General features: G+C 58.7%; 7 protein-coding genes across 7 annotated transcripts; 2 read left to right on the top strand and 5 right to left on the bottom strand.

Moving 5' to 3' along the window:
• Positions 1-163: 163 nt before the first annotated feature.
• BDZ90DRAFT_234906 (alpha/beta-hydrolase) lies at positions 164-2,941 on the bottom strand. Its single transcript, XM_025507186.1, has one exon. It carries the CDS (start codon positions 2,820-2,822, stop codon positions 261-263), a length of 2,562 nt encoding a protein of 853 aa, XP_025359244.1. The 5' UTR covers positions 2,823-2,941; the 3' UTR covers positions 164-260.
• A 127-nt stretch (positions 2,942-3,068) lies between these two features.
• BDZ90DRAFT_224607 (putative periodic tryptophan protein PWP2) lies at positions 3,069-6,261 on the bottom strand (the record flags this gene model as incomplete). Its single annotated transcript, XM_025504621.1, has 5 exons — positions 3,069-3,389; positions 3,432-4,169; positions 4,248-5,236; positions 5,264-5,544; positions 5,786-6,261. 5 exons carry the CDS (start codon positions 6,259-6,261, stop codon positions 3,069-3,071), a joined length of 2,805 nt encoding a protein of 934 aa, XP_025359245.1.
• Positions 6,262-7,115: 854 nt separating this feature from the next.
• Positions 7,116-9,260, top strand: BDZ90DRAFT_234908 (DUF1680-domain-containing protein). Its single transcript, XM_025507187.1, has 2 exons — positions 7,116-7,303; positions 7,360-9,260. Exons 1-2 carry the CDS (start codon positions 7,138-7,140, stop codon positions 8,937-8,939), a joined length of 1,746 nt encoding a protein of 581 aa, XP_025359246.1. The 5' UTR covers positions 7,116-7,137; the 3' UTR covers positions 8,940-9,260.
• Positions 9,261-9,478: 218 nt separating this feature from the next.
• On the top strand, positions 9,479-10,537 carry BDZ90DRAFT_209369 (hypothetical protein; the record flags this gene model as incomplete). Its single annotated transcript, XM_025504044.1, has 3 exons — positions 9,479-9,729; positions 9,792-10,308; positions 10,385-10,537. Coding segments are annotated over 3 exons (921 nt in total), but the record flags the coding sequence as incomplete, so codon positions are not given.
• Positions 10,538-10,748: 211 nt separating this feature from the next.
• BDZ90DRAFT_228826 (hypothetical protein) lies at positions 10,749-14,467 on the bottom strand (the record flags this gene model as incomplete). The annotated part of the gene is made up of 8 exons (XM_025504841.1): positions 10,749-11,369; positions 11,418-11,778; positions 11,859-12,517; positions 12,831-12,858; positions 13,134-13,150; positions 13,202-13,325; positions 13,586-14,268; positions 14,345-14,467. The coding sequence occupies 8 exons, from the start codon at positions 14,465-14,467 to the stop codon at positions 10,749-10,751; spliced, it is 2,616 nt and encodes an 871-aa protein (XP_025359248.1).
• A 908-nt stretch (positions 14,468-15,375) lies between these two features.
• On the bottom strand, positions 15,376-16,823 carry BDZ90DRAFT_234911 (hypothetical protein). Its single transcript, XM_025507188.1, has 2 exons — positions 16,371-16,823; positions 15,376-16,303 (listed from the first exon to the last, which is right to left on the bottom strand). Exons 1-2 carry the CDS (start codon positions 16,766-16,768, stop codon positions 15,541-15,543), a joined length of 1,161 nt encoding a protein of 386 aa, XP_025359249.1. The 5' UTR covers positions 16,769-16,823; the 3' UTR covers positions 15,376-15,540.
• A 185-nt stretch (positions 16,824-17,008) lies between these two features.
• On the bottom strand, positions 17,009-17,827 carry BDZ90DRAFT_224652 (hypothetical protein; the record flags this gene model as incomplete). The annotated part of the gene is made up of 1 exon (XM_025504626.1): positions 17,009-17,827. The coding sequence occupies one exon, from the start codon at positions 17,825-17,827 to the stop codon at positions 17,009-17,011; it is 819 nt and encodes a 272-aa protein (XP_025359250.1).
• Between the last annotated feature and the right edge of the window lie 460 nt (positions 17,828-18,287).

The raw sequence follows: 18,287 nt of genomic DNA on the forward strand, positions 1-18,287 counted from the left end.
TCGTCCGCTTCCTCCTCTCGCTCTCAGTAGATGACGAGCGAGCATCGTCGGTCAGGGTATCGAGATGATGGGACGGGGCAGAACAGGAAATGCTGCGAGGAGCAACCAAGAGCTTTTGGCCTCCGCCTCTCTTGCCGCCTCTCCCTTCCGCTCCCAAAAATGTCAGGCGATTACGTAATACATGCAGTCTTGATACGGTATGGACTGAAATCTAGCACATAAGAGAATAATCGAAGAGAAGCACCTTACAGCCCGCGACCTCACTTGAGCCCTGTCTGCAACTGCTCATGAAAGTCCCTCACATCAGCCGCGTAGTCGTTGGGCTTCTCCATCGACAAGAAGTGACCACCATTCTCGTGCCTCCTGTGCCAAACGATGTTGGCAGTCGCCTTGGCCCACTCCAAGGGCGGAGGGACCAGCTCGAATGGCGCATCTGAGAAGCCCACTGGCAAGCTCAGATAGTTCTCCTTCAACCCAGATTGCGGCACTGGTCCTCCTGGAGGGCGATTCCTGTACGAGTAGATGGAGCGGGACATCGTCTCCGTCAGGAAGTAGAAGGTCAGGCTCTCGAGGATCAACGAGTCGTCGGGTGTCCTGTCCGTCCACGTCTCGAACTTCTCGCCGATCCACGACAAGATGGCAGAGGGCGACGAGTGCGTGATGTTGCCCAGCGTAGACGGGCGGGTCCCGTGGAACTGGGCATAGGCTGAGCCAGAGGTGAGAAAGTCGAGGCCCTTCTGCGCGCGAGTGGCGTCGCGGTGGGACAGAGGAGAGGGTAGGCCAAGGAGACGCTGGAGACGTTCGCCGAGGGAGAGCGTCGATTCTTCGCCATCCTTGGCATGGTCGATGAAGTGTGCCTGGCCCAGCAAGCGGGGCAAGTTGACAATGGTGCTCACCCCGGGTATACGAGAAGCCACGGCGTCTACGAGCCTCTGCGGTACCAGGGCTGGGGCAAGCGTCGGAGGAGGAGCAGGGATGAAGTTGAGATGCACCGCCTTGACGTGAGCCGGGTGGTCGAGGGCAAGGCGACGAGCGGTGAACGAGCCCCAGTCACCTGCAGTCACCGAATAGCGATCGAAACCGAGATCGAGCATGATGTCGTTGATGAGCGCGGCCACATCCTTGACGAGGATGTCGCCGTCTGGACCCGAGAACGAGGCGGAGTCGTCTTCTTCATTGACGAGAGGCGACCCGCTGAAGAGGTAGCCAGGGTGTGAGGGAACAATGACTTCGAAGGCGGGCTTGCTAAGGGGGACATCGGGTCCTGGGTTGGCAAGTGCTCGAGCGACAAAGAGACCCTCCAAGCATGACCCCGGCCACCCGTGCAGGAAGACTAGCGGCTCCACCCTCCTCTGCGCCCTCGTCTCCTCGGTCGGAGCCACTCGCACAAAGTGTTGGCCATCGAGCGTGACACCAGGGACGTACTTGCCCGTCAACCTCTCGTCTGGGTAGAAATAGTGCTCGTAGCTCAGAAACTCTTTCCAGTGGCCTTGCCAAGATGCATTGCTCTCGTTGGCGCTTGCAGTCACATAGTCGAGCCAGGCCTTGCGCAGTTGGAGGAAACGTTCGCGAGGCAGGCCCATGGCTATGCGTCGTCCTTCAAAGATGGGCGGCAGGGGGCAAGTCGACTCGCGCTGAATCTCGTGCTGGAGGCAGCCGATGAGGTCTTGCAGGCGTGCCTTGGGGATCGAGGGTGTATATGGTCGAGACTTGCCAGAGAGCGGCGGCGAGGGTGCGCTTGACTTGTCAGTGTCAGCTCTCGCCGCGTCGGTGGTGACGGCAAGACCCGTAATTGGAGAGATGGGCAGGTCGACCTCGTTGGCCGGTCCAACGCTGGGCTTCTTGCCAATGGCTGCCCAGAAGCTGTCGCTGTCAAGCACTCGTTCAAGATTGCGCGGCAGATCTTCGCCGCACTTGCGAGGCAGACTTGTTACGCCATGCTCCTTCTGTAGCTCTCGTACCCATGCGACATAACGCGATCGCTCCTGACTCGGTAGCTGGGTAGCCAACTGCCACCAGTCGTAGACGCGCCCATCAGTGACGATCCAATGTCGCCCCCACAGCGTCGATTCATCATCAAGAAGGCGCTCCCACACTCCGAGAATGGCCTCTGCTACGTCTCTGCCGTGTACAAGGTGCAGGCTTCCCTTGGACGCTAGCTTGTCCTTGTCGTCTGCAACCTTGGACAGCCAGTTGAGTGGGTGGCGGGTGGATCCGCCGTAGAGGCCTGCGAGGTGCAGGACGGCTGCATCCCTCTTGACCAAAGCTAGCACGGCCGATTCGGCGGCGGACCGAGGCGTAGACTTGGAAATGGGCGAAGCGCTGCTGTGCTCGCCAGATCCGTAGGCGCTGGTGCTGCCAAGGATAAGCCACTTGGATGGAGGAGCACCCATCCCCTTTTTCTCTACGCAGTGAGCTTGGTATGCTGTCACGAGCTCATTTGCGACGACTTGATCCTTGAGAGGCACAACGACGACGACGAGGCGGGCGGTCGGGAAGTTCTTGAATGCTCTTCGCCACTGTATGCGCGAGTCGCCCGTTCCTGGCATCGTGAATTTGATAGGCTGCTTCCCTGGGAGGGCCAGCCATTCTGGTTTCACGCCTGTGCGATTAGTGTAGGCAAATGATACGTTGGAAGACCAGAGGCGGGGCAAAAGGAAGGCAGCTGTCCAACCGCTGCCTAAGCAGAGGACATCGACTTCGTTGCCGTTGGCGGCACCATGATGGCCGTCTGCGTGTGCTGCCGTCTGAAGTGAGTAGAGCGACGTCGGCCGCGACGTCGGCCGCGACGACGGTGACGGCGAGGACGAAATGTTGGACATGATTGCGGTGACGGAGAAGAAGAAGAAGAAGGAAGCGAGGTGAGGAGATGGCTTTGCTATCAAGCCAAGACTCACGAGAGGAACGCACGCTCAATCACGGATGGACGGGGCAAATCAGGCACCGGACATGAGTGATCCAAGGTGGAGGGAGGGCGCAGGCCGCGTCTTGCGTGCGTCGTGCGCACCGTCGAGCGTGAGAATAGATTGTCCGACAGGTGGACGACGCGCAACGCGCGCGTCCATGCTCTACAAAGCCATCTCGATATCGTCGACGCCATCCTGTCCAGCTCCTTGCTCCTCCGCCGCCTGCTTCGCCTTCTTTTCCGCTCTACCTAAACCATCCCACATCCACATAGCGCCGTGCACCCCGTCGTCCGCCATGCGCCTCACGCTCTTGCGTAGCTCGTTGAGCGCAGCCCCTACCGCCCTGCTCGCCGTCGCAAACTCACCACGATTGGCATTGCGTTGAATGAGGCGGCCGTGGATGCTGAGCAGGTGAGAGAGGAAGGACAAATTGAACTCGAGGTGCGGCGAGCCGGATGTCGAGCGCAAGATTGGGGTGCCATTCTGCTTTCCACCCGCTGCAGCGTCTGCTGATGTCGTCGCTACCGGTCGCAACTGCATGGCAACGAGGCGGAGTAGCGACGGCACATACTTGTCCGCATTTGGCAGGCGCGCTAGGATGAGCGGTACTTCCTCAATGGGAATGGCATCGAAGACTTGTCTCATCAAGGGCACCTCATTGAGTCTCAGCGCACCGACGAGGGCGAGGAGGCAGTCGCCCTTCGCCAATGCTCCTCGTACCGCGGAGGGCGTGAGGTCGATCTCGAGATCCATGGGATCGAATGTCTCCTCCGCGAGCAGACCAGGCGCGTCGAGGCTGTAGACGAGCAGACCGAGGGTAGTCGCCGCTGCAAAGGAGCGGCCAGTAGGATCGAAGCGAATGGCCTTGGTGCGAGCTTTGCGTCGGGTAGTGCGCTTAGCCATGTCACCAGACTGAGCGCCAGGTAGCGATCGATCTATGCGCTCCTGCACGCTCAGCTCATCCTCGTTGGCAACGACATCCAAGAGATCGGCGGCCCCTGCTTCGGTCAACTTGCGAGAGTCGAGGCGATCTTGTGTCCCGTCGAGGCTGAGATCGAGCGACAGCTGCCAGCGGTTGAGGAGGACGCGCTCTGCGATCGAGTACAAGCAGATGAAGTTGGCATTGCCACCGGCCAAGAGGGCGCCTCCGTCGGCCGTGTAGCTGAGCGTGGTGAAAGCTGCGCCACCCGCATTGGCATTGCGTGAAATCTTGTCGTCTACGGAGCGTCCGCCTGCTATATCTCTGCGGCATTCGATGACCGCCTGTCGAGAGCGCGAGAAGATCCAAGTGTCAGTCTCGTGGTCCCGTGCGCCTCATCCCACGTCGTCGCCAATGCTCACCGTCTGCTTTGCTGTCCGCGCATCGAAGAAGCCCAGCTGTCCATCCAATGTTGCCACGCATACCTCCAGCCCATCAGGTCGGAACGCAATCGCCAAGCCCTCTGCATTGAGCGACACAGGCTCGACAGTAGCCGTCCTTCTAAAGATCTCCCACACCCTGAATGTGCGATCCCACGACGTCGTCGCAAGCATACCCGACCCATTGGGTGAGAACATCATCGACGCCACTGGACCTTCATGGCCCGACAGCACATCCAGCAGCTTGCCCGTCTGCACGTTCCATAGGAAGACGTCGAAGGAGTCTGCCGTCCCACCAGCGCAGACGACTTCTCCGTTGGGCTCGACGGCGAGAGAGCCGAATTGGCAAGGTGAGGGAGAGGTGAAGGTGCGGAAGTTGCGGTAGCGTAGCAGATCCCATGCCCGTACGGTACCGTCGAGTGAAGCCGAAAAGAGGACGCCAGCCCCGCCCTTGGAGAACTCGAGTGCCGTCACTGGCGCCGAGTGTTCGGAAAAGGTAGCAATGCAGAAGCCAGATTCGACATTCCACAGCTTGACCTTGCCGTCGTCACCACCCGTCGCAGCCACGCTGCCGTCTGCCGTGTAGGCGATTGCGTTCATGTCAAAGTAGTGGCCCTGCTGCTTGAGAATGTAGCTCTCTGACTGCCACTCCCATACGAGGAGCTGGCCCAAGCCGCCAGCGCCAAATGCGAGCCACTCGCCTGTTGCGTTGAGCGCGACCGACGAGATGTCGGTGCTTGAGATGGATAGAGTGTGAATCGAGTCGAAGGAGGGCATCGTCCACAGGCCAAAGACGCCATCCGAGAAGCCGGCGACAAGGATAGACGAGGAAGGATGGAAGGCGGCGCATGTGACGCGGGTGTCTGGGCGCGAGAAGTAGTTGCGCTTGAGAAGACCCCAACGGGTCGTGGCGATGCGGGCTGCCTCGTGCGTGAGGTTGCCGGCTGCCATGGCCGACGAGGCCAGAGCTGCTGCGGCCGACTCTGCATTGTCGCCACCTTCGTCCTCCGAATCGACGTCGCCGCCGTCAATGCCCGCCGAGCTCAAGTCTTTGCCTCGCCAGGTAAAGCAAGCTCCATCGCGAGCTACGGTGTAGATCTCGCGCTCGTCCTGCGACCAAAAGGCTGAGATGACGGGGGCGCGATGGCCAGAGAATGTCTTGGGTCGGAACTTCATCGTCGATGGGCCGGAGCCCTCGCGCGAGGCGTCGGGTGGTAGGACGATGGGGTCACGAGAATAGAGGCGGCAGGTGTGATCCTTGGATGTCGTCAGGAAGAAGCTGCGGCAGAGCGGACAGGTTGGGTCAGCGCGCAGGCCAAGAGGATTCGTCGTACGCCTGCTTGCTCGTCCCTCTCCCTCTCTACCGCACGCATTATCCCTCAGACGTTTGCGACATTTCTCGGCCAGTCGGCCGCCTCATTAAATCAGTTTTTTTGTGTTTTTGAAGCATCTTGGGGAGTGCATGTGCGAGATGCAGGAAGAGGGAGAGGAGAGCGGCAGCCCTGTTTGCGAGTACTCACTTGGAATCTCTCGACCACTCGATGGACAAGACATCATCGAAATGGCCGGTGTACGTTCGATGGAGCTCGAATGGGTTGAACTGCCTTCCAATCGTCGAGGGTACCTTCCATACCTGGACTTGAGGTCCATGTGAGATGGCAATGTATTTGCCATCGTTGCTGAACTTGGCGGCTCGCAACGGTCGCTTGAAGTGAATGGATGCGATGACGCTGCGACGACGAATGTCTGCGAGCAAGCTTCTACCATCTACGTCTGCTACCAGGACTAGATCGGGATCTGTTGGGCTCAATGCGACCCTGGCAATGGGCTTGCGCGTCTCGAAGGGCAACGTCGTCGACGTGTTGCGGCCGAGGTGGAAGATGGAGAGGCGATTGCCCACAGGGCTCAAGACCGTCTCGCCATCAGGAGTGAAGACGACGTTGCCCGCCGTATAGACGGAGCCCAGCAGGTTGGCAAACTGGTACGACGTCTTCATGTCGCACCGTGATGCCAAGTGAGGATGAAAGAAGTCACCAACCTTTGCCTGCCCGCGAGCTCGAGGGACAAAAATGTCGGCCGCGTCAACTGGGCCGCGGCACAACGACAGACGCTCGCAACTACGCCCACGCGCTACTCCCACTTACTCCTCCTGCTCGCCATCCGCGAGCTGGTAATGGCGCAGGCGCAGCTTACGAATCTGTACGCAGGTCGTTTATATCGAACAGCTTTGCCGTCGCAGCCAGATGAATGTCAGGCATCATCGTTCGTCAAGCAGCGGTCGCCTTCATTGAGACGACCTCGACGGCGCCCCACGTTGCGTGCCACCATCCTTGGCTGAAGGCTCCAAAGAAAGAGGATGCCGCCTGGCTCCCACTGAGTATCTCTGTCTACCTCTCTTCACCCTGAATCGCCTGCTCTCGTGCCGGTATGCCTCCCATTTGGAGCCGCCGTTGATACGTTGCCGCAACAGCGACAGGCAGCGTTGCCTCTTATCGTACGACTTCTGCCTTGTAGCTTCCTCACTCATATCGCTTGCAAACTCAGTGTCCATCCATGATGTCGCTCAAGTACGCTCACGATCGCTTCTTGTACACCAACATCACCCCTGATTCATTCTGGTGCGTGCTGCCCTTGACCACTAGCCGCCTTCGAGCTGACTGCAGTCTACCGCGTCGTCGTCAGGGGCAAATGGCAGTCGGTCGCTCGCAATGTTGCTCTCCCCGTCCAGCTTGATCATCTGAAGACTACAGGCCGCTACGATGCTTTCAATCTGAAGCGCATTCCACTGTACGACGAGCCGTACAATTGGCCTGGCCCGCCTTGGCTCTTTTGGGAGTCGGACGTGGCAAAATGGATCGAGGGGGCGTGCTACATGCTGCAAAAGCATGCCAATGAGGAGATCAGAGGTCACATCGACTACCTGGTCAATCTCATTGAAAAGGCTCAGCAGCCGGATGGCTATCTCAACATTCACTTCGTCGTCAACGAGCCGGACAAGAGGTGGTCCAATTTGCGAGACTTGCACGAGCTCTACAACGGTGGGTGCGTTATGAGGCGCAATAAGATGGCACGCTGATCTTCGGCCCTTCTGCAGGCGGCCACCTCATCGAAGCGTCCCTAGCTCATCACCAGTTCACGGCCTCGCGCCAATTCCTCGACATCGCTCTCCGCTTCGTCCACTATTGCGCCAGCGTATTTGGGCCAGAGCAGGATGGCAAGATGCCCGGCTACCCCGGTCATCCAGAGATCGAGCTAGCTCTGCTTCGCCTTTACCGCAGGACGCAAGACCGCACTGCTCTTGAGCTCGCCACCTTCTTCATTACCGAGCGCGGCAAGAATGGTGCAGAGTACTATGTCAAAGAGCAAGCAAAGCGCGGCGAGCATCCGCAGCTCGCGCCTGGAGCCATGCCCCATTACGGCGCGTACTGGTACATGCAAGCGCACATGCCAATCAAGGATCAGCAGACCATCGAGGGGCACGCGGTTCGAGCGGGCTACCTCTTGACAGGCGTCGCCGATCTCGTTCTCGCGGAGGAGAGCGGGCTCTGCGCGGAGCATCGTAAAGCTCCCAACTCCGCCGTCTTTCGTCTCTGGGACGACATGGTCATGCGCAAGATGTACATCACGGGAGGCATAGGCAGCGTAGATCAATGGGAAGGCTTTTCGTCGCTCCCATACTCGCTGCCCAATAGCAACGACGAAGGTGGCTGCTATGCCGAGACATGCGCCGGCATTTCTGTCATCATGGTTGCGGAACGACTGCTGGCATTGAAGCTTGACTCTCATCTCGCCGAGGTGGCAGAGCGAGCTCTCTACAATGCTAGCGTCACGTCAGGCATATCTGTCGATGGAAGAAGCTTCATGTACGTCAATCAACTGGCAAGCAGTCCTCAGCAAGCCTGTAGCCGCTTCGACTGGTTCGACTGCGCCTGCTGCCCTCCGAACGTGCTGCGCACCCTAGGCGTACTGGGCGGCTTCTTCTGGTCGGTCAGCGGCGACCACACGGCTCTCGCCATCCATCAGTACTTTGACGGCGCCATCGAGCTTCCAAATGGCGCCGCAAAGCTTGTGATTAAGACACAATACCCATGGCATGGGCGCATTGAGGTATTTGTCGACCCTGGAACTTCAATGAAGGTACTGTTACGTGTGCCCGGCTGGGCAGTCAACAGCGCTTGGTATGCTTTTGAGCCTGCTCGACATCGCCTTGTCAATGGATATATCGTGCTTTCGCCTGGCAACAACGTGCTCACCCTCGAAATGCAGCCGCGCTTGGCTCGTTGCCACCCTGATACAATGCAAGATACGGTAACGCTCCTGCGCGGACCTCTCGTTTACTGTCTCGAAGACGCGGACAATCCGTGGGCCAAGAACCACTTCAAGGAGCTGTGCATCTCCGCTGATACTGACATGGCCTCCGTGAAGGAGGTGTGGGAGGATGGCGTCCTCAAGTTGCCCCTTCCGAAAGCAGGCTACCATTTGCGAACGCCTCGAGGCGAAGCTGCCACGCATCTTTACGCCGGAGCGAATGAAGTCGCCAACACGCCACACTCCAAGGCGTACGAAGAAGCTGAAGGTCAAGGCCGAGACCTCGTCTTCATCCCCTTCTTCTACCGTGCCAATCGCAAGAAGCAGGACGTACAGGTCCGGACGTCATTCAGACGCAAGGCTTGAGTGAGCTTGCCGTGGAAGAACAAAGAGGCACTGGGGATCCACACACCGGCAATCGAATGCTATTCAGCCGAACGAAGCTTCTGACGTCGTGATCGCCGAGGCTCCCACGCCTGGGCTCAAGAAAGGCTGCGGCGTCTGACACCATGGCCAGATCCAACTTACCTTCTTTCCTCTCGAACCAATCCCCGCCTCCCGGACCTGATCGACCCTGATGCGGCGCGAACCCAATTTTGCCTCGTGGAACCCCTTCGGCAAAGTTGGGCTGCCTCGGAGACGTCAGGCCCTGCATCGACGACGTCGAGAGCAACTCTATGTGCGAAGAAAGAGCTTAAAGCGGGAGCATAGAGTTTCCCTTCGTTCGTGACGTAGTGTGAGGACGCGTTGCCACCATTTGCTCAAATCGATATGAATAAAGAGAAGGGGAACTTCAGACTCACAGGATCGGTCGCTCCTCCATCCCTCCCACCGACATGCTGAATCTCCGTTTTCTCGCGTTGCTAAGCGCTCTCGCCCTCCTGCCGCCAGCCAACGCAGCCTCATGGTCCCTGACCACCAAGGCGTCAGGCGAGGCTTTCCTCGACCTCTTCAATTTCTCTGATGGCACGCAGGTTGCTGCAAGTGCGAGTAACTGGACAACGGAAGCCAACGCGCGTGCCATGGGTCTCGTGACGGTGAACAAGAAGACTGGAGTGACCTCCATCAGGACTGACGCCAAGAACAAGTACCCTGGTGGACTCAGGCCTACGGTGCGATTGGAATCTAAGGAACTCTATGGCGATGGTGTCATCGTGTGAGTGCCGAGAATGGCGGCTCAGATCCCAGCACAGCTCACACTTCTTATCTCGCCCGCAGCTTGGAGGTCGCCCACTTCCCGACAGGCTGTGCCACCTGGCCCTCGTGGTGGGCACGCCCCAAGAGTGCCTCATTTGAGGAGATTGACATGTACGAGAACGTCAACGGCTTGTTTCCTCGCGGAGCCTCCATCATCCACACTCGCTCCACCTGCCATCTGCGTAATGCCACCCAGACGGGCAAGCTCGAGCTAGACAGCTGCTCATCTACGGAAGACAACACGGACGGGTGTCGCGTCAACCTGCAGCCGTCAGCCTCCGCAGCCGGTGCATCGGCGGGGATGACAATCGCCATGGAACGAAACTTTGGTGCGGGTGGCAAGGGAGTGCGCACTTGGTATTGGCCGAGAGGGAAGGAGCCCAAGAGTGCGCGCTCGACGGCGAAGAAGGTCGATCCTGATCAGTGGGGCACGCCATCTGCCAGCTTCCCAATTCAAGAATGCGAAGACAGCGCCTTTGTCGAGCCGCACATGCTGGTTCTTACGCAGAGCCTCTGCGGAAAGTGGACAAACACCACGGTGCGCAGCTCTGCCAGTGAACATTGCCTCGTACGCCCACTGAGCTGACAATCTACACCCCTTGCTCGCCACTCAGTACGCCGACTCTGGATGTACATCACAGGCTGCTACCTGCGTAGACCTCGTTAAAAACTCACCACAAGCCTTTGCGCAGGCTTACTGGGACATTGCCTCTCTCCGGTTCTACGGAGGCGACGGCTCATCCTCGGGCAAGTCGTCGCTCCACACCGTGTCGGCCGTAGCAGAGACACGGCCTGCCATGTTGGCTACGGTGTCCTCGCTCGCCCTCAGCACTGCCGCTCTTGTCTCTCTCTCATGAGCTCGGTGATGTTGATGATGATGATGAATTCTATTGCAATGACGAGCACCAAAAATGAGCGTGATAGGGTACGATGACGAAAGAATGAATGAATGTCCGAAGCCTCAACTATAGTATGCGTCTAAAGCAGCCCGCTCTCGCGCAGGTCCTCCTCGATCCACCTCTCAAGATCGACGGCATTCTGTGCGACGATCCTGTCCTTCAACCTCTTCAGGCAAGCCTTCTTCTGCGTAATGGCCTGAGCGCTCGACACCTCGCTCATACCGCGTAGGGCAGCCTCGAGCTCCGTCTCTGCCTCTTCTCTGAACCAGACACACTCTCGCGTGAGGTAAGAGTACTTGTCCAGGATGGCTTGGTCCGCCACCATAGGCGCACCCGAGATGAGAGAGGCGGCTACGGTTGACGAAGCCTTGGACTCGAGGTATGAGCGCTTGGAGAAGGAAGGGAGAAGGGCACCGACGTGGCGGAGAGCGTCGTAGAATTGAGGGTACGGAAGCGACTCGCCAACAGTGATCTTGCCACGAAGGGGTGCAGGCCACGACAATGCCTTGCCCTTCTTGTCGGGTGGCGAGGCGCCGAGCACAAGCAGCTTGACCTTGGACATGAAAGCCGTCTTCTCGCCCTGGATGCGTGAAATGAGGGCCGAGAAGAGGTCGGTGTAAGAACGACGTCCAGGGTCGAGCTTGCCTTGCACAGCGAGCCAGATGGAGTCGTGCGAGAGGTCAAGAGCCTTTTGCCTGTCCTCCGTAGAAAGCTCAGCAATGTCAAAGAGGGGCACAAAGGTGCGTACCGTCTTAGCCACGACACTGTCGTTGGAAATGCCCAGGTAGGGCAGCGTCTTTGACTTGACGCACTCGGTAACATGCGGGCTCAGGGTGAGGAAGCGGACGCGGTCCTGCTCGGCCCAATGACGCATGATCGGGCGACCGTCGATGCCCTCGTCTCCCTCCCAGTCGGGGACGTGTGCGTCCCACTCGTTGCAGTCGTGAATGACGCAGTAGAGCATGGTAGTGGCCTGGTCAGCCATGGCATCGAGATTGAGCTGGTGAGAGAAGCGTCCGACGTCATTCTTGCACGAGACTGAGATGACGGCTTGCGGCGGAAGGCCTTTGCCGAAGACGGCATTGTCGATGATAAAGGGAGGGTATTTCCTGGCATCGTGCGGCGTGGAGAAAGGATTGATCAAGTCAGCTCAGAGTCTATATCGCAATGGCGCCTCGCACACGCTCACCAATCAAAGCTCTCGTAGATCTTCTCGGCCTCGAAACGGATGTCACGCAGGTACGAGATGACGTTGTGCTTGGTACGTGAGAGAGCCTGCATGAAGCTCGCCGTCACCTCGTCGTGGCAGGCCCAGTTTTCGAGGATGGCAATGCGGAGAGAGGGCTTGTCGATGGGCTTGGTCTTGTGGACGGGGGCAGCGGCGGCAGCTACGGCAGCTGCATGGGCGACCTCACCCTTTGGCGTCGATACGAGCGGACGGGCAGGCGCATTCGACGGGGCCGGCAGTGCTGAGCTCGGTCTGACTCGTCCCAGTGCTGGCCTGACTTGAGCCATTGCGTCTGACCAGAGCTTCTCACGCTGAGATGCAGAAGGTACGACCTTGTCGAGGAGGGGCGCTGCAGTCTCATCGACGTCGATTGTGACAGTCGAAGAGAGCCAGCAAAGAGCGGCGAATGCTAGGATGAGGCACAAGACGAGGCGACCACGTCGGCCAATGGCTCCCAAAGTATTTGAGCGACCATATTGCGCCTTGCCGTTGGAGAGAGGCAATTGCTCGAGGTGACCCATTGTCCTTGCTGTCTTGCCCTGCTGCTCAGTGGTTGCGCGATGACGAAGATTGAAGAGACGAAAAGTAAAGGATGGCTGGCGACTCCGAGAGGACATGATCTGGAAAGAGGGAATGAGTAGAAGAGTAACATCCCAACCAGCGGCAATATGAAAGGCTCCGTGGTCTACAGTTCACTCATCAGACTCCCCTTGCTCTTCGTATTAGGCCGCGGTTGCCCGCCACCGCCGCCAAGGAACGCAAGGAGGTGCGTGGACGTATCTATCCTCTGATGCAATTGAAGGAGGCGGTGACTACCACGGGTACGGATCCCCACGGACGAGGCGCGCCCCGAGGCATTTTGGGCGCAGCCTTCGTGATTTTGAGTCGTCGTCATGGGTGTGGCTTGCATTGCGGAGTCCAAAAGCCGCACACCTCACGACGCAAGACCCTGTCTTGTCGCCTAGTCAAAAAAAAGTGTTGATTCCGATGAGCCGAAGCACTTTTGCCGTGTTGATTAGCGCCCGAGCTCGTCTGAGTGGGTGGCGCAGGAAAGAAGGTGGATCAACACGGGGCGCTGCGTTGCTGCGTCGTCCGCGCCACGGCCGCGGCCAAAAACGAAACAGGACCAAGGGAGCAGCGGAGTGCAGAGGGTCGCGTTGCCGTCACGTCGGAGTCACTGCGACCAACAATGGAGCCGTAGCTTCAACGGGCGTGACCAAAAGTTCGGTTGCTCACAACCTCAAGCTCTGGCACTACAATCAAACATGGGCGTATCAACCTTGTCGCTGAGGTGTCAACCTTACGCGCAAAGCTACGATGGTGCTGAATTTGAAAGCGTTGACGAGCATGACCGTGGTGCTGACGACGATGTCTAGTGGGTCCAACGTGATAACGGCGACGATGGCGTGACAATGCGGTGTGAAAGCGCTGCAAAGCAAGTGATCTATTCAAGTCGAAGCGCTGAGCGACTGCTCAACCTCTTGACAGAAGAAAGAAAGAAGAGTGTGTGGTAAAGACGCGAGCTAGTAAAGACAGTGGGTAGGGTGACGTGCGAAAGCGAAGATGAAGTAATGAGATTGAGAGATTGACAACGATGAAGATGACACCCAATGCCGCATGCTTAGAGCGCACGCTGCGAGGGCTTGGGGCTGACGTCGCCGCCAGTGCCAGTGGGGGCGTTGGCGCACTTGGCGCTCTTGTTGCAGAATCCGGAGGAGCACTCGCTGCCGGAGAGGCAGGGAGAACCGTTGCCGCGGAGGGCGTACACAGGCGCGGGCTTGCCCTCGGCGACGGCAGTCGCAGTGTCGGACTTGCGCTTGGCGGCCCAGGTAGTAGCTACGACCTTGGCCTCCTTCTTGGTAGCCTTGGCGGCGGCGGCTCCCGCAAGGCTAGCCCTGTGATGAGCAGCCTTGGAGGCCTTGATGGCGCTCTGCAGCCTCATCTTGAGGTAAGCCTTCCTGGCGCCGGAGGCCTTGCGGTAGGCGGCCCTCAGCTTCGACTCCTTCTTCTCAGCGGCGGCAGCGGCCTTGTGGAGGTTTTCGGACTTGACAGAGGCGGCCTTAGCCCTGCGGTGGGCCTTTGCGAGCAAGGCCCTGGCGGCGGCGAGCTCACGCTTGGCCTCAGCAGCATCCTTCTTCTGCTGCTTGGTAGCGCGCTTCTGAATGGGCTTGTTCTCGACGACGGAGCGCTTGACAACGGGCTCAGCGGCGACGGGGGTGGCGCGCTCGGCGATGGGAGCGATGCAGGCGCCCGTCTCCGAGTCACACTTGCCCGACCAGCACGCCTTGTCGAGAGAGCACTCTTCGCCGTCGTGGAGCTTGGGAGCGCACTTGGAGTCGCTGCCACAGTAGTGGTCAGACCAGCAGGCGGCCTGTAAGTGACGATACGAGATGGAGGTGGTCAGCAAACCGTCCAGCGTGATCTTGGAGCTCGCTCCGCGTACTCACGTCAACGCGGCAGAAGGCGTGGCGCTTGGTGGCAAGGGTGCTAGCCTGAGCGCTGCCGGCGCTGAGGAAGAGGGCAATGAGAGCCAGAGAGAGGACACTGAGGAACTTGGGGCCGACGATCATGTTGTCAAAAGAGTGTGGGGATGTAGGAGGATGGAGGGAAAGGGGAAGTCTTCTTGAGGACGAGGGAGGAGTTCTTGAGGATGGAGGGAGGGGGCTTGGTCTTGATGAGGAGACGATTGTTTGCGAGATCTGGCCGTCTTATATGTTAGCGCTGCTGCCTGTTCGCATTGCCTCTTCTCTGTGCTCTGCTCTTCGCCCTGCGCTGCTCCTCGTGCGTCAACATTCCCATATCGGCGGCGGTCAAGATGTCGTCCTGCGCCGGGAACGATGCGTTCTTGGGCAAGGCATGGCATGGCCCAGACTTCTCTGCATCACCGTGAGTATCTACCTGCGGGCTCTCATCGAAGTGAGATCTTCCAATCCATGGTCGCAATCTATGGCCCTCGTCGAGTCGAGAAACTGCTCCCCATCACGCTCCGACTGTCGTCATTCCTTGAGCGACGGGACGACGACGGTATTCAAGAGAGCTTCGAAAGAAGCTGCCGGGCTGACTTCAATTGGATGTCCGGCCTGAAGTGGCTTGGATCGATGATGTGTGCAGCAGCGAGAGACGCGTGCGTTCGAGGATCCTGCCTTATTGCGGGCGTTGACGACGCACTCCTCGGAGGCCGCGCCGGCGCTGTTCCAAATTGGGCAGGAGCGTTATCGGGTCTGCGTATTAGCTCAGGCAGCTTCCGATTGTCAACTGTCAGAGCCTGAGCCTGAGGCAATCTGCTTTGGCGCCTCAGGGTGCAGCGACGCCGCAACGGGGTCGAATATGGTAGGAAGGAAAGGAAGGACTTCGCGATTGAGCACGACGCGCGCCTGCAAGCGGAGGTGGCGTCGATCAGGGCGGGTCAATCTGGGCAACTTGCGGTCGGAAATGGGACGCCGGTAGATCGGCTCAAGCAGCCAAGGGCAACACAACACGCCTGCTAATTCAATCGACGACGACGACGACGACGAATTCGGCGACCACAATGGAATGACAGATCACCGCGGGAAAGTCTTGTGAATGCATAGTAATACTCTCATGACGAGTGGCTTACGGCCAAGCATGCGGTCACCCTGACTGTCCTGCCGCCCTCACTGCCTTACATCTCCCAAATCAGCCGCTTCAGATGCTGGCGCACGCTGTCTCGTACGTTATCCGCTCTTCCCAAAGACGGATCACGCCGCACGTTGTCTTCACTCGTATCCTGCACCCATTCTCCCATGAGGGGCGGGAGCGTCACAAAGGCCCGGAGCTGCCGACTTTGAGTTAGATCTGCGACCATGTCGTGCACGGGTTTCTCAAGACCCCGGCTGATGGTATGAAGCAGCTTAGCAGCCCCTCGTCGCGAGATGGCATAGGCTGTTGAGCATCGAGGTGATTGAGCCACGGCTACCAATCGCTGCCTTGGCGGGCCTCTCCGCCTTCCCGGGACAACTTCGTACGCTCCGCCCGGTATTGCCATTGCCCATTCCAGCGACATCCCGTAGTGTGCCAAGAGCTCGACGAAGGTCGGGCTGCTCGTGCTCGAGGGCGCCACTGATTCGTCATCGTAGCGTGCGAATGGGGCCAAGTCGACTGCCATCGGAAGCGGCAGCTCTTCTTCGCATCCGAGGAAGAGGATGTCCCAGGCGTTGCTGAGGAGCGGATCCTGGCGGGAGGGCTTTCGCGGGTCACCGTGCGCGTTGCTACTTTGCTGCTGCTCGTAAGCGCTGATGAGGGTGGCCAAAGGTGTCTGCAATCGCTGAAGCTGGGCATGAACATTGATGTCCCAGTCAACAGTATCTGACAGGATGAGCGCGCTTGGTGTCTGCTCATCGAGGATTCGGCGCCAGACTGTAGCATGGCTCCGATACTCGGCCAGCCTACCGTGAATGCATTGGGGGTCGAGGTCAGCGGCTGGGCCTCAGGACTGTCTTTTGCGGCACTCACTCCTCTTTCGACAGCAATGAATCGTGCCAGGGCAAACCGGCCAGTGAGACGTTCGTACCTGCGTTCCACAGAGGCTTATCGCTGTATGCCACGGAGAGGTTAGAGACGGCCGACATCATCGCCAACTCGTCGCGACGATTGTCATATGGGCTCGCGTGTCGTACGTAGATCTTGGAGAAGCCCAGAGTGCTGTTGAGTGGTAGCGCAGAGGGTGTGCTACCTGACAGGTCCAATGGCAATGTCTGCGCGTCAGAGTCGATGTCCTCCCATGGCGACGACTGAAACAGCGACACCCATTCCAAGAGTCGTTCGCCTATGCTGGTGTCCCCTTCGGCGAGCAGGAGCTGACCGATCAGCGCGGAGATTGCTATGAAAGCGATTGAGATGAACGCCAGCATGCGACCACGGGACCCGATATTTGACCGCTGTAGCTTGTCCTCTTCTTGAGCTTGAGCCATGGCTGGAGTGTTGAAGTTGCAAGGTGCGAAGATGTGGAGACGGCGGCGCGGCTCGTCGCCTTGGAGGGGGACTACGCGCCTCGCCACGTGGATCAGGTGTTGGTCTTCTCACGCATACGACACTACATCACAGCCGGGCAACGGTAAGAGAATCATGGTATCATTGTAATAATGTAGAGTCTACTTCCAGTCCCTGGACACGTCTGAGTCTTCGCCCGTGCAAAGAGTCATGCTCTCATCGGCAGATTCTGTCGGCGAGACGAGGAGCAAACCCTTTTCCTCGGAGGCGTCGTTCTCAGGGATGCTACGCGGTGCCTCCGGCTTGAACAAATTGTAGAGTAGAATCGAGCACACGGCCATGACCGATGCGCCTGCAATGGGCCAGCTCCACGGCGTGGCCATGAAGGTGACGCTGATCAGGTAGGAAAGCACGATGGCGAGCGGCGTCGTGAACGTCTTGGCGATGTTGCCGCACCTCTTGATGACGAGGGCTACGAGGATGCCTCCAAATGCGAGATTGAGTACGGTGGCCCAGGCAAGCAAGTTGAAGCCGCGCAGGAAGTCAAATCGACCACTCGCCACGAGTGGTGCAGCTGCTGGGAGCAAGCTGAAGAAGGAGAGCTGCGTGTTGACGACCCACATGTCTGTGGTGCGCATGGCTCGCTCAATGAGCACGCTGGCAAAGGCGCCGATTGTACCGACGAGGAGCATGCCAATCGTACCAATGCGACGGTCGAGGAGTGGGTGCGACGAGATGGCCTGCGCTTGAGGTGTAGCGTCTACGGGCCTGCTCTGCATCAGAATGATAGCTGCGAGCATGGTGAATACGGCGAGCCATTGTGCGCCCGTCACCTTGGTTCTCAGCACTACGATTGAGGCTATAATGACAAAGATGAGCTTCGACTCCTGCAAGACCTGGAAAGTGGTCGGTGTGAGGAGCGGCGCAGAGAAGAGCTTGAGGTTGCCCTGAACAACGAACATGGCGGCCACCACGGCCATGAGCCAGAAGCCTGATTGAGTGCATCGTCGCCAGATATACTGCGAGTGAGACGATCGCTTGAGATCCGTTTCGGTGTCCTTAGGTCTGGAGACTAGGACGACGAGCAGGGCCGAGACTGCAAGCTTGAGGAGCTCAGAGACGAAGATGACCGATGAGGGAGAGAAGGCATCTTGGGTGCGCGGCCGGGCATTGAGAAGGAAGCCCATGGCGCAATTCTGTACGGCGAGGAGGGCGAGGAGGAACGGCGTCATGGCGTCGCTGCGAGGAGAAGTCATGGCGATGGGCGAGGGAACGCGAGATGATGGTGATGGTGATGACGAGGAGAAGCAGCACGACTTGCAAAAGTTATCAAGATGGACGGCCAACCGACGCTCCATGCTTGGCTCCACCCACGGGCCCAGTCTTCTCTGGCCCGCGTGGGCGACAGCATCTCTTGACCGCCTGATCCATCTCCCAATA

Source organism: Jaminaea rosea (assembly GCF_003144245.1).
Source record: "Jaminaea rosea strain MCA 5214 unplaced genomic scaffold BDZ90scaffold_19, whole genome shotgun sequence".
Classification (NCBI taxonomy): domain Eukaryota; kingdom Fungi; phylum Basidiomycota; class Exobasidiomycetes; order Microstromatales; genus Jaminaea; species Jaminaea rosea.